At 43.9% G+C, this 12,973-nt stretch overlaps 1 protein-coding gene across 8 annotated transcripts in view; it reads left to right on the top strand.

Annotated features, from left to right (window-relative positions):
- Positions 1 to 12,973, top strand: part of Cacna1e (calcium voltage-gated channel subunit alpha1 E) — a 304,265-nt gene that overhangs the window by 212,819 nt on the left and 78,473 nt on the right. For 7 of the 8 annotated variants that reach the window (XM_032914632.1, XM_032914633.1, XM_032914635.1 and 4 more), the window contains 9 exons: positions 285 to 400; positions 4,598 to 4,651; positions 5,301 to 5,390; positions 6,696 to 6,905; positions 7,610 to 7,722; positions 9,762 to 9,874; positions 10,161 to 10,292; positions 10,748 to 10,820; positions 11,717 to 11,834. In XM_032914632.1, the coding sequence (XP_032770523.1) occupies positions 285 to 400; positions 4,598 to 4,651; positions 5,301 to 5,390; positions 6,696 to 6,905; positions 7,610 to 7,722; positions 9,762 to 9,874; positions 10,161 to 10,292; positions 10,748 to 10,820; positions 11,717 to 11,834 (1,019 nt within the window). The remainder of the gene's footprint in view (positions 1 to 284; positions 401 to 4,597; positions 4,652 to 5,300; positions 5,391 to 6,695; positions 6,906 to 7,609; positions 7,723 to 9,761; positions 9,875 to 10,160; positions 10,293 to 10,747; positions 10,821 to 11,716; positions 11,835 to 12,973) is intronic. The other variant, XM_032914636.1, reaches the window with a different exon arrangement.

Genomic DNA, 12,973 nt, shown 5'->3' with positions numbered 1-12,973 from the left:
AGAGATTTAAGGATTTTCCATTGTGTCTGAAGACATAGACCATAGCATTCTGATACTGCCATGTGGCTGGAAAAGCTCTTTTCAGTCTGGAGAACAGAGCAAGGATGGGGAGGCCTCTTGCCTGTGGTAGAATGAAGCTCCCTTCTGTAGAACACTAGAGGGAGATCATCTTGCAGAAAGTAGAAATGAGGCAAACAGAGGAGTCCAAATTCTCATTCTTGCTTCATTCTTTCTCTTCATCCTGGTGTTATGCAAATTCAGGGGACTGTCCTTGTTGTCCACAGGGAATTTGCCAAAGAAAGAGAGAGAGTGGAGAACCGAAGAGCGTTCATGAAGCTCCGGCGCCAGCAACAGATTGAGCGCGAGTTGAATGGCTACCGCGCCTGGATAGACAAAGCAGGTAAGGTTTAGGATGAGAGGACTGTGGGTAACTGCGCATGTGTAGTCCACTAACCCTGCCCAGTATCTCTAAGACTCCCATCCAACAGGCGACCTAGACTAGAACAGAGAGGAGCACTGAGTGCTCTGTGAGTGTTTAGGCTCCTCTTCTGTTTTGAGGTCTTCTAGAGTCTAACTCTCCCCCTTTTAACTAATCGCCTTCCACAAAATGGGAGCGTAATCAAACTGAGCTCAGGAAAAGAGTTCAAAATCTAGTGCTGAGAAAAAAGGGCAGCCTGGTGTTATTTTATATTTTGCTCTGCCCTATGACTGATAATCCGTGCATTCAGCAAATATAGATTGAGTGACTACTTTGAGCCAAACAGACCAGCATGATTACAAAGTTCATGTCTCCGGGAAATGATTCTTCTTGAGTTGGGAAGGAAACAATGAACAGAATAAATAAGAACTCACAAGAAAGTGGTGGGAAAATAGATCAAGCAAGGTTGTGGGGTGAGGCTGTGCTACAGTTTCTAAAAAAAAAAAAAAAAAAAAAAAAGATTGAGATTGAGCATGGGCCTGTTTGTATAGAAACTTGGAGTAGATGAGGGATTGACCGTAGAAAGATCTGGAAGAGGAGAATCACAATGCCCAGTCAGATTCAAGGGAGTGGCCACTGCTGCCCCAGCAGCATAGGAGATGAGAACATGGTAAGAGTGGAGGAGGCAGTGTGAAGGCAGTCATAGTCACAGCAGTTATGTGTATGATCTGATAGGTCACTGGGCTTTCTAGTGAGCACAGATGTCTTGCCTTGGGATTTTTAAAGGAACATATGTTTGCCGTACTTGAATTAGACCCTAGAGAACAAGGCCAGAGGCAGAGAAGAGATGACCATGGGGCCACTGTAGCTGTCCAGGCAGGAGACAGGAATAAGGACAGGTGTTCAGCTGGTACCTAAGCTGTATTCACTGCTCACTCAGGGGAAGAATTTGGACCCAGCTATATGGATGTGTCCAGACCTGCCATGAAGGCATTAATGCAGAGCCACCAGATTCAAGGTAGTTCAGGTGCTTATGAGCAGCATTAATCATCCACGATCTGACAAATAAAACTGAAGCATTTGCTTTCCTTATTGTTTTAAAGACTGGATTGCATTGGTGTTATATATCTTCATTTTCGTCTAGAGCAAAGAGTGATTTTTTTTAATAATAATAAAAAAATTCACCTGGCAGTCAGCATCTTACTCTATTCCTAGTAGAAAGCCAATCACAAAAGGGGAAGTCACAATGGGACAATGGGGACCTTGATTTGATGCTTCATTCTTCGAGTCATATTCTTCCATGAGAACTTGCAATGACGTAGTTACACTTCATGTGCCACCAACATCCCAAAGCCCTCTTTAAGCTCAGGAGTCAACTCTCGATAATCTACAAGGGTGGAGAGGGGATATGTATGATTAAAAGCTAGACATATACTCCCTGTTTTGAACATCTACATTTCTTTGTCATCCCTGAAGGCAGGGGGTAGGCATTTTGATTGTGTGTCCATTTCACCCCTTTCTTCTCCAGCCTACTGAGTGAGGGTGAGGGGGATATAAATCTCGCTTCCCTCTTCCCAGAATGGCAAGTCCGCCTTACGTGGGAAGGCAAGCTGATTTGCCTCCAGGCCAGGCAGGCAGCTTGAAGTTCCCAACTGTCCTTGGCGTCCTCAGTAGTAGAGCCATCTGACAAAGTGCTGAGCGAGCTGGCAGAAAACCCAGAACAGGCTTCTCCCAGGCCAGAGACCGTGACCCTACCCAGGGTCAGGTGCCGTAGAATGTGGCTCCTTTTGGCAGCGTGCTTTCCCAATACTTGCAAAATCCCAACGTTTCCCTTTTTTCCAGTTAGCGAAGGCAGCCCTCTTCCCCCTCCTAAGAAAAAGAAGCGCCGCAAACATCTAACTGTGCTTCCTGGCCCTCCCCTCTACAAGTGGAGCGTGAGCGAATCAGACATATGGGTAACATTTCCCTGGAAAGACACTCAAGTTCGAAAGCGAACTTGGCAAAAGGCATTGGTGGGGGAAGGGTGGTTTTAGCACATCTAGAGCCCTTGAAGTGCTTCTCAGAAATCCTCAGCAGCCCTGCACATCTTCCATACTTCCCGGGAGCTCTCATATCTGCCCATTTCAAAGTCAGGCAATGCGCATAGCAAAAACGACGTCTGGCTAAGGTAATTAAGTTTGCTATAATATAGTTTATCAGGGATTTGATTTTTACAATGATACCTTCCAAATGTTTTATAAAGTGCATTAAAAACCTTATATGTCTGCATGAAGAAGCACCCCACCTGTAACACTTCACCTGTTAACATAGAATTTCACCAGAGGCTGTACTGGAAGTCCTAAGCTAAACATTACGATGTACTGTAATGGCTATCCTGCATAGTAATGTCCAAACCTCCAAACGTTCCCTGGAAAATGCATTCTATATGCTCTCAATTTGATATGAAGGTAGAATTCCGGTAATGGCTTTACCCTTTTCTACTTGTCTGTTAATTGCTATAAGGGCATACATGAAACCATTGTTTGATAAGGTCTGCTGCAAGCTTTCCCCAATGGCTTGAATATTTGGAAATGATTGTCAAAGCGCCTATGGGCTAAAGTAGGGTAGAGGTCAAAACTCAACACCATCATTCTTAGAAGGGTACCTTGGAGAGCAGCAGGTACAGAAAGGCTGTATTGTTGGTCCCTTTGAAGGGGATGGTAATGAGGTCTATTCATATAAGTCTCTCCATCAATTGATACTTCATTGATGACTCTGCTCCTGAAGAGAGGAAGCCTGGGAAAAGAGACCTTAAGAACTCTGTGATATCTTTTCATATCCCAACAAAGGATTGAATGTCCCAGCACCAATGGGCCGTTCAATTTGCCGGCACCCACTGTGTGTTCAACAATGGATTCTGACACTAAACATCCCATGACGATAGTGCATATTCTACAGGTTAAAGCCTTAGTCTTGGGCTATCTCTTCTTCAGAAGCCAGAAAGTGGGTCCAAGGTGGACCTTAATTCTGTCTGGCCAAATGTATATTTGGAAATTCTTTAAATCCCTGCCTCTCATCAACTCGATGAATTTTTTTAAAGAATAACTTCTAGACTTTGGGAAAAGGCTAGTTACTGCTTAATATAAAGTACAACTTAGAAACAGTATAGATCGTGGATGTACAGGGTAAAGTAAAGGATGAGATTCACCGTCCTCTAAGTACACAAAGGTGTTCACTGACCTAGAAATCCTCAAAGTACATTGTGTGGGAAGTTTGTAGAGATTTCCATCCATAGGAATGTTGGATTAAGTTGTCAGTCATTGATACTAGAACAGTGATTCCTGGCTCCTCTCTTTCTCAAAGGTAGGAATGGGTATACAAATTCTACCTCTTGGTCATGTGGCTGAGTTTTTTCCCCCAGCTACCAGCTCCTATCCTTAAGTTTTCCTGGGCCCTTTCTTGCTACAAATCATCTCATTAGCATACAAAAGACAGCTCTGTGCCAGGAACCAGAGACAAAAACACACACACACACACACACACACACACACACACACACACACACACACACACACACATACACACACACACACACACACACACACACACACACACACACACACGAGACTCAAGAGCGTATTCACAACTCCTTAGCTCAAGTGCTGGTCAACAAAAGCTAGGTAGAGTTGGTGGGGACATACAGAAGCATGCCTGCCTTCTCTCTGAAGACCCTTGGGCTCTTCCCCTCCCCTGCCTTAGAGTCATGAATGTGCAGAACAGCGTTACTTCCTGGCTGAGGGGACAAATGCTGTAACCTGGGAGACAGGAAGCAGGTACTTTCTGAGGGCTTGGTAGAGAAAGGAACTTGGGTAGAAATAACAGAAATAGAACATTTTCACTCTTAGGAGGCTTTAACAAGAAATACTACTTCTTCCTGCCCCCGTGGGGCATCAGTTATAAGAACCCTCAACTTTGTCAGCATGCCCCATGAGCCCCTCACTACACACCCTCCTTGTTCTGAGAAGCCCGTGTTCCAGTAAGACTTGATTTCTCTCCATGCTGGTGCCCACAATGTGCTCTGAACTCCTTTTTAAACACTCTCTCTGTCTCCTGAAGCCAGAGCTGTCCCTGAGGGATTTTCGCTTTGCAAAATAATTTGGCATTTACAGATGATTTACTAAACCATTTGTTTCCATACAGAGGAAGTCATGCTTGCTGAAGAAAATAAAAACTCGGGAACATCAGCCTTGGAAGGTAAGGAAGAGCTGCGAGTCGTGCTTCGTTAGTATTTGCCCTCTTAGGCGGTGGCAATCTCTCTTGATCAAAGAGGAGAAAGAAAGAAGAGGGGGGCACACTGGGATTTGAAACACGAGAGCCTCTCTGTAATAAAATCCCTCATGCTTTAAAATGATGAGAATTGAGTCACAGATTTAAATGCCTTTTAAAGTGATGGAAATGAAACCCAAGAGTTGCATTGTTCCAGGGTGTGTGATTGATAGAGCTCAATGAAAAGACCATCATACAACCGATGGTCTATGAAGGGATCTGCTATTAAAATGGATGGGGATCATCTTGGGACCACTTTTGTTACCGGGAAATGCCATTGTTTAGGAAGAGCCAGAACAAATAGATAAGGAGGGTCTGTTTACCTACTGCAATTAGATTTAGATAAACTCCAACTGGGATTCAAAACCTATGAGCATCTGCAGGTGCTGGCAAGCACAGCCCTGCCTGCCATTCTGTAGACTCCAGAGTCCCATCACCCTGGCTCCAGTATTAAAGGCCAACACCTGTGTCACAGGGCCCTTGCACAAGGCCTCTTGCCCACAGCCCTCAAAGTTTTGTCCAGGATGATCTGGGTGTACTTATGGCCTCTCACTGGCCTTCCCCTTCCCTGGCGTAGTGCTTCGAAGGGCAACCATCAAAAGGAGCCGGACGGAGGCCATGACCCGAGACTCCAGCGATGAGCACTGCGTTGATATCTCTTCAGTGGGTGAGTGATCCAGTTAGATCTTCTTTTACTACTCTGGATCTCCCATGAAATGAAGCTCCTGTCTTTTGAGAAGAACTACAAGGAGGAAAAAGAACCCAAAGGATCCAGAATCTAGGGACATAATTAAGGGAAGGCGTGGGAATCTAACCTAGATGACAATGATTTACAGAAAAGACGACCAGGGGATGCTGTGTACATGAAACTCGGGGTGTAGGGTTCTTCAAGTGTGACAGATGGATCTTATTTGCAGATGTGTCCTCTCTCTCCTGGGTGTGACAGTGAGAACCCACGTTGGGATACAAGTTGAGTATCCCTAATCTAAAAATCCAAAATCTGAACTGTTCCAGAATTAGACTTTTTTAAAAAAGAAACAAGCAAACAAACAAAACAATGCTATGGCACTACAAGTGGCAAATTACACACCGTGAAACTTTGGTTTCTCCCACAAAGTTATTTAAAATATTATATGAGGTTACTTACCTTCAGCCTTGGTGTATAAGATGTATCTGAAACATACGTGAATTTTATTTGTAGATGTGGGTTCCCACCCCCAAGATACTTTCTCATGTGCAGCTGGTAGTGCAATCACTAAACTAGTTCTCTGAAATCTGAACTGCTTCTGGTCCATATATTTTGGATAAGGGATACTCAACTCAAGGATCCTGAGGACCTATTTCTTCTAGTGACCCACATGAGAGGAGTTGAAGCCATTTGCTTAACCGTAGTAGCACCAACCTACTTCCATCCTGTGAAATTTAAACTAATTCCTTTTGACACCCCACTGATATGACGACAGTTCAATCCTAGGTTCTCTTCCAGATTCTGGCCGATGACAGGTTTTTTCCTCCCCAGAATAAAGGGCAGGATCTCACTCCATCCTAAAAAGCAGAAGAGACTTACAGAGCCCATTGCTGCTCTATGTTGCCAGTGGCAGAAATATCACAAGTGCAGCAGAAGGATTCCGGTGTCCGAAGCATATCTGAAAGGAAAGGGCAGAGAGAAGCTTCATTTGTTACAGATATAAAGACGATCCTATTAGGATTCAAGATGCTGGGTGTCTGCCTGGTGTCCTGCTTGGGAATCTTTCAGTTTCCTAGGAATTGAGTGCCTGGAGAGCAAAATCAGGGTTTCTTCCTGTGGAGATTACTTAGCCCATAATTATAGGGGTTGCCCAGGTCTGCAATGTGGCAGTCACCTCGCCCTGGTACTCAAGCTGTCCAACTTGCCCTTTGGATGCCACCTGATCGTGGAGGGTAAGCCTTGCATATTTATGTAGTCTCATTCCTCCTCATTTCCCTTCCTTAGGCACACCTCTTGCCAGAGCCAGTATCAAGAGCACAAAAGTAGATGGAGCCTCCTATTTCCGGCACAAGGAACGGCTTCTGCGCATCTCTATCCGACACATGGTCAAGTCGCAAGTGTTCTACTGGATCGTCCTGAGTGTTGTGGCTCTCAATACTGCCTGTGTGGCCATCGTTCATCACAACCAGCCACAGTGGCTCACTCACCTCCTCTGTAAGTGAACAGCAACTGCTGTCCCCTCAAGTGGGTGGGTCGATTGTTTGCATGGGTGACTACAAGGGCACGAAGCAAGCTAACTGTTCACACTAAAGGAAGCCAAAGGTGCCCCAATGGAAGATGGGTTCTCAAATAACTGCTTACAGCCTTCATTACCAGTGGGGTATAAACAATCACTGCTGGCATTTAACAACACAACAATAGTAACAATGGATTAGAGATGTACCCTTGTGTCCTCGATGTTTCTTATGAGGGTTCAGTGGTGTAAAGAATTTGAATCATGAAGTGCTGGGGAAAATGTCCTAAGAACAATAAGTACATCAAATGGACTGGGGGGAAAAAGGAATATATAAGTCTGCTCTGAATACGACTGCTTCTGGGTATGAGTGATGGCCAGGAGACTGTTACATAGAGTTGTATGGTGGAGGATCCTCTCAGCCTCTTCAGCCAATCTACAGTAGAAACCTTTCTTCTCTGAGCACCGCCCTCTGCTTTGAAGGCCATGGATAACCCCCTTCCTGTTGCTAAAGGGCAACTGTTGGTTGGGCTGGGGGCTCACGGTGTTCAGAAATTAGGCTTTGCCCAATGCTGACTTCTTACATGTTGAGATCTGGGGCTCCTCACTCGGGTGTATGTTAGTGGGAGAGCAGAGGAGCTAATACTACCTGTGGAACGAATGATTCTACCCTTGCTGCTTTCAGACTATGCAGAATTTTTGTTTCTGGGACTCTTCCTGTTGGAGATGTCCCTGAAGATGTATGGCATGGGGCCACGCCTTTATTTTCACTCATCCTTCAACTGCTTTGATTTTGGGGTAAGTCCTCGGAAGCCTGCCCGTCCTTCAGTTTCTTGTTGATAGGCTCGGGGTTTAGATAAGCAGTGTGGTGCGTCACTTAGCACGAGACACTGAAGTTGTAAGTTGTAAAGGGGGCAATGGATATGAAGAGAAAAAGGGAGTTCAGAAGCCAGCGAATCCTTGTCAGGCAAGGGTTTGTTCGGTTTTTAAAGACCTCTTTGGGTTTTAGTGCTTTTATTGATGTATAACACATATGCTAAAGAGTGTACATTTAACTATATAGCTCAGTGAGATATTACAAAGCGACTCATAGCCAGAATTTTGAACTACTTATTATCCTGGGAGAAGTCTGGGAGAGAAGGACAAAGGACTTAATTCCAGAGGTAGCTTTAGAAGAAAGAGGCTATACATTTGTTTATTTCCTACTTCAGTTTAAAATGAGCATAATTGTCTCCATATGCCCTCATATGAACTCACACACTCTTGTATTAGCATGACTCCATGCAGAACATTACATCCAGCAGTTAACTTTCTATACAATATTGAGGTGCATTTCTAGTTAGTTAGTTAGTTAGCTAGCCAGCTAGTGTTACTAGTGCTGCTCAGGGTACATTCACACACATTGACTTCCGGTGCTGCCTCCAGGAGTCCCGTACAAGGCATGAGGTGTTAGGAGTAAGCCTGCCCTCTACTCATAAAGTGAGAGAAACGGCAATGCTCAGCTCACAGACCTGGTTCACATCAGAACAAAGTAGCAGGACCAGAGGTTTCTAAGCCACCTCTCTTTCTACCAAACCCCTTTTCTTTTCTGCCAAAGCTCCAGTCAGGTGATAAAGATTCAGAGCACTTGCCAATCTCCATTTTCACCAAGAACATACGGTTCTGAGCACAGGCAATTTTCAGGCATAATAGCTAGTCAGAGACCATTTTAACCTTGATTTCTCTCATATACGTATTCCTCAGCTTTGCTTTGAGAACTCATTGTCATTATTCTCCCCCAGTCTGATGCCTACAACATAGTCAACATTTCATAATTATATGATCACCAAACCACTCAGAGCCAGCCATAGTGGTGTGCTCCTGTAATCCCAATTCTCAGGATGCCAAAGCCAAAGGGCCACAAGTTTGAGGCCAGCCTTGGCTGTGCAGTAGATTACAACCTGCCTGAGCTATGTTGTGAACCCCTGTTTCAGAAAACAAAAGTTGGGGGGGGCTGGAGAGGTGACATAATGGTTAGGGGTGCTTAACCTATCAAAGAGCTCCAATTGGGCATCTAACACACATGTCAGGAGGCTTACAACCACCTAGAACTCTAGCTCTAGGGGACCCTACAGTTCTGGACTCTGGGCCACTGTACTCACACATACACATACACATAATTAAAGTAATCAAAATAACCCTCAAAATGCAGAAGTTAAAGCTGTACAGTGTTGATAGACCGCTTGCCTAGGATGTACAGAGGAGGACCTGGGTTCTGTTCCAATTCCCATAAACAATAATCTTGAAATGATAATTGCAATTATGACTTCCTATAGCAATCAGACCCTAGGTGAGCAAAGACACTATTACATCAAGAACTACAAGGCCTCAGTTCCTGAAAGATACTTAACACAACAGCACCTAAATATTCTGAGCAGTGCTGCAGTCTGGAATGCTGAGAGAGTGTGGACACCTTAATTGGTTTCCATGGTTTGGGTACCACTCCTTTGTCTGTGTATCCAAGGTAATGTGATGCGGGATGCATTGCTATCAAATTTGTGCAAAAGCAGTGACTGGGCATCATGATTTCACCAAGGCCAAGTCAGTAAACCAATGCTCACTAAGCAGATTTAAAGTGAGGAAGGAGAAGGGGAATAGTGTGTGTGTGTGTGGGGGGCATGTAGCCATTTTTCTTTGGTAGTTTCTCATGTTTATAGCATGATAGAGTCAGGGCTGGTTGGGGAGGGAAAGTCTCAATTTTACCAGGCCCTAGTGAGAGCTGATGACTGTGTACTAAGTACCAAGATACTTCTGTCTTCCCTCTCCCTCTTCTCAGTGTGGCTGGGTTTGTCTCTTAGGTCACAGTGGGCAGCATCTTTGAGGTCGTTTGGGCAATCTTCAGACCTGGCACATCTTTTGGAATCAGTGTCTTACGAGCTCTCCGGCTCCTAAGGATATTTAAAATAACCAAGTAAGTGGTGCCACCAGGCCTTTTCCCACCACCTTTGAGAACAGAACTCTTAATTGCTTTCTCCCCTTGCTTTCCCATTCTCTGCTCCATCTTTCCCATTCTTCCTATCTCCCTTTCCTAAAGACCAGGAAACCCAATGACAAAACACTGAGTTCCACATTTCCCAGGGGAGGGCCACCTTATTTTCACAAAGGCAGTTGTTCTCAGACTTATAGGCAAATGGCAAGCTAGCCTTGGGAAAGACATGGTACTGTGTCATACCTGTGACCTTGTCTGGGTTTCACAGGTATTGGGCATCCCTCCGGAATCTGGTTGTCTCCTTGATGAGCTCCATGAAGTCTATCATCAGCTTACTCTTCCTCCTCTTCCTCTTCATTGTTGTCTTTGCTCTCCTGGGAATGCAGCTCTTTGGAGGCAGGTAAGGGCCAGGGGCTTTCCCATGTCAAAGAAGCTCTCATTAGTCTTAGGACTGGAAGTACCAAGGTGATTGGTTTGGTGTATTACCATCTTGTATGCTCTTGGTCTGAAGAGTCTAGATTGACTTGAGAAACAAATGTCTCTGCTGTTTATATATATATATATATATATATATATATATATATATATTCTGAAAATGGTTCTTGCTGGAGGACCTATCCCTTTGAAGCTCTCTGTGAAATGATCAGTGTGGAACTTCATAACTGCTGATCAGCCCAAACTTTGTCTTTTGATGTGTACCTTTCAAAGCTCATGATTTTTTTTTTTCAGACACACGGTCAATGGAGAGCAGTAGGGGGAGGGGTGATAGGGAGAAAAGAGAAGTGATGAAAACTGCAAGCTCGAGTCTGGGGAACTTGGAAAATGAGATTCTCTTCTCCCTGATTTCCTTTGCAGGTTTAACTTTAATGATGGGACTCCTTCGGCTAATTTTGATACCTTCCCTGCAGCTATCATGACAGTGTTCCAGGTATGAGGCCAACTGATAGCTCAGAAGTGCTATGTGGGGCCCGTAGACCAAGCAGTGTAAGAAGGTGGTGTCTTGAGTGGTTAGGGCTCCCGTTTTCTTCCCAGATTATACCTCAGAGTATGCCTCCTGTTTGAGGAATTATTACAACCATCTCTCAAACTCCTGGGCCTCAGTTACTGCCAGCAAATGGCTTTTTCTCAATAACCTAGTCAGTCACCCTTCTCCCTGTACCTGTGAGTTTGCAAGACATCAATTCTGGGGTATTCAGTCACAAATCACATTTATGGTTTGTCTAAAATCTGCAATCTGGATATTTCCTGACCTATGTTCAATTTAATGAGGTAATGGGATCTCTTTCCACTGCCATCTCAAAATAGTAGGAACAATGTTTAAAAGCTGTTTTTTTTTTTAAGTCAGAGAGAAAACTCAATCTGAATAGTATTTTAGAATCCTTTAGATGAAAGAAAAGTACAGCTTAGACAGAATATGTGGCTGAATTAGAACCCAGTTTTCCATCTAGAACCACTGAGGCTTTCCACAATAATGCTGATGTCTTGGAATGCTATGTTGTCACCCTGGGAAGAATAAGGTAGAGATCAGACTCTTAGATTAGTGGGTTTCCCTAAAGGCGTGGCCAACCTAGAAGGGAGAGGAACTCAGAAATGTGAGGAAATGGAATATTTCTTCTTTTCCTCTTTTTACATCAAATGTCTGTAATTCCTTCCATATAAAAACAAGATTGTTAATTTATGGGAATGGCTTTCTCCCCTACCTTAGCAGGAAGTCAAGCAAGGGGATAGATAGATAAGATCCAGCCCTGATATTTGCCCTTCACAGTGGACTCATCTTCTCTGCCAACCCTGAGTCTTGACCTGCCTATTGTTTGTCCAATGTAGATCCTGACGGGGGAAGACTGGAATGAAGTGATGTACAATGGCATCCGCTCCCAGGGTGGGGTGAGCTCAGGCATGTGGTCTGCCATCTACTTCATTGTGCTCACCTTGTTTGGAAACTGTATCCTCCTAAGTTGTTCTTCTGTATTCTGGCCACTTCCCTGCACCAGTCTTTGATAAGGAGGTGGTGGCAATGGTGGTAGACATGATGGTGGTAGTGGTGGTGATGGTAATGGTGATGATCATGATGGTGGTGGTGATAGGGCTTGGATAAGCAGGGTGAGAGGCCATAGGCCATGCTTACTATGACTAAAGAAAACAAGATTTTCACCTTAAGGACTTCGAACACTAATTCTGTGAAGAATACAAGCATTTAAAGGGGCAACTACCTAAATCTACAGACTATACAAATCATAAGTTTGTTGAGTGGATGGAGATAATGGCAAGGCCTATAAAATATGTGAGGCCTGAGATCATGTATACTGAAATAGTGGGAAGATTATAGGACTAGTTAATTACACAGTTATATACAGCAGAGACTATCATGTCATAAAACTTCAAAATAAATAGTACAAAATTAGCGCTAATACCATTAAGTATCAATGGCTATTGTATTGATGTTACGTGTAAAACTGTTTTGGCTGCATAGATACTGATTTGCCTATTCTTTACCTTGTAAGAAAATACCAGATCACACCAAGTCAATACAACCGTAGAGGATGACTAACAGTGAGATTCTATAACTCCAGATCTTAAACCTCATGTCCTCGGTTTTACTCTGTTGCTGATGGGGAAAATACGCTGACAAAAGCAACTTAGAGGAGGAAGGAGCCTGCTTTAGGTCACTGTTCCAGGCTATGGTACATCATTTTGAGGAAGCCAATGCAGCAGAAACTTGAAGCAGTGAGTCACAGCTCATAGTCAGGTGCAGAGAGGAAAGAGTTAAAGCTTATTTCAAGTCTCTGCTCTTTTCATTGCTCTGCTGTGACTGCCAGAACCTGGCATTGGGGGCTAAAATAAACCCAACTCTTGTTGGGGTATTTGTTTATAGCAACAGGAACAAGACTGAAACACTTGTCAAGAACATCTAGACCAAGAAGACTGAGTTTTGAGTCCTTGGGACATTCTTCATCAGCTAGGTGTGTGGTCTCCAAAAAGTCACTTGTTCCTTCTGAGTTTTTTTTTTTTCACATCTCAAAAGAAGATAATGATATCTCTTTTACTAACTAAAAGAATTGAATGAAATAATTATTAAATGCA

This window comes from Rattus rattus, chromosome 10 (genome assembly GCF_011064425.1).
Source record: "Rattus rattus isolate New Zealand chromosome 10, Rrattus_CSIRO_v1, whole genome shotgun sequence".
Lineage (NCBI taxonomy): Eukaryota > Metazoa > Chordata > Mammalia > Rodentia > Muridae > Rattus > Rattus rattus.
The sequence above is the reverse complement of the archived record's forward strand: the minus strand, read 5'-3'. Positions and strand labels throughout refer to the sequence as shown.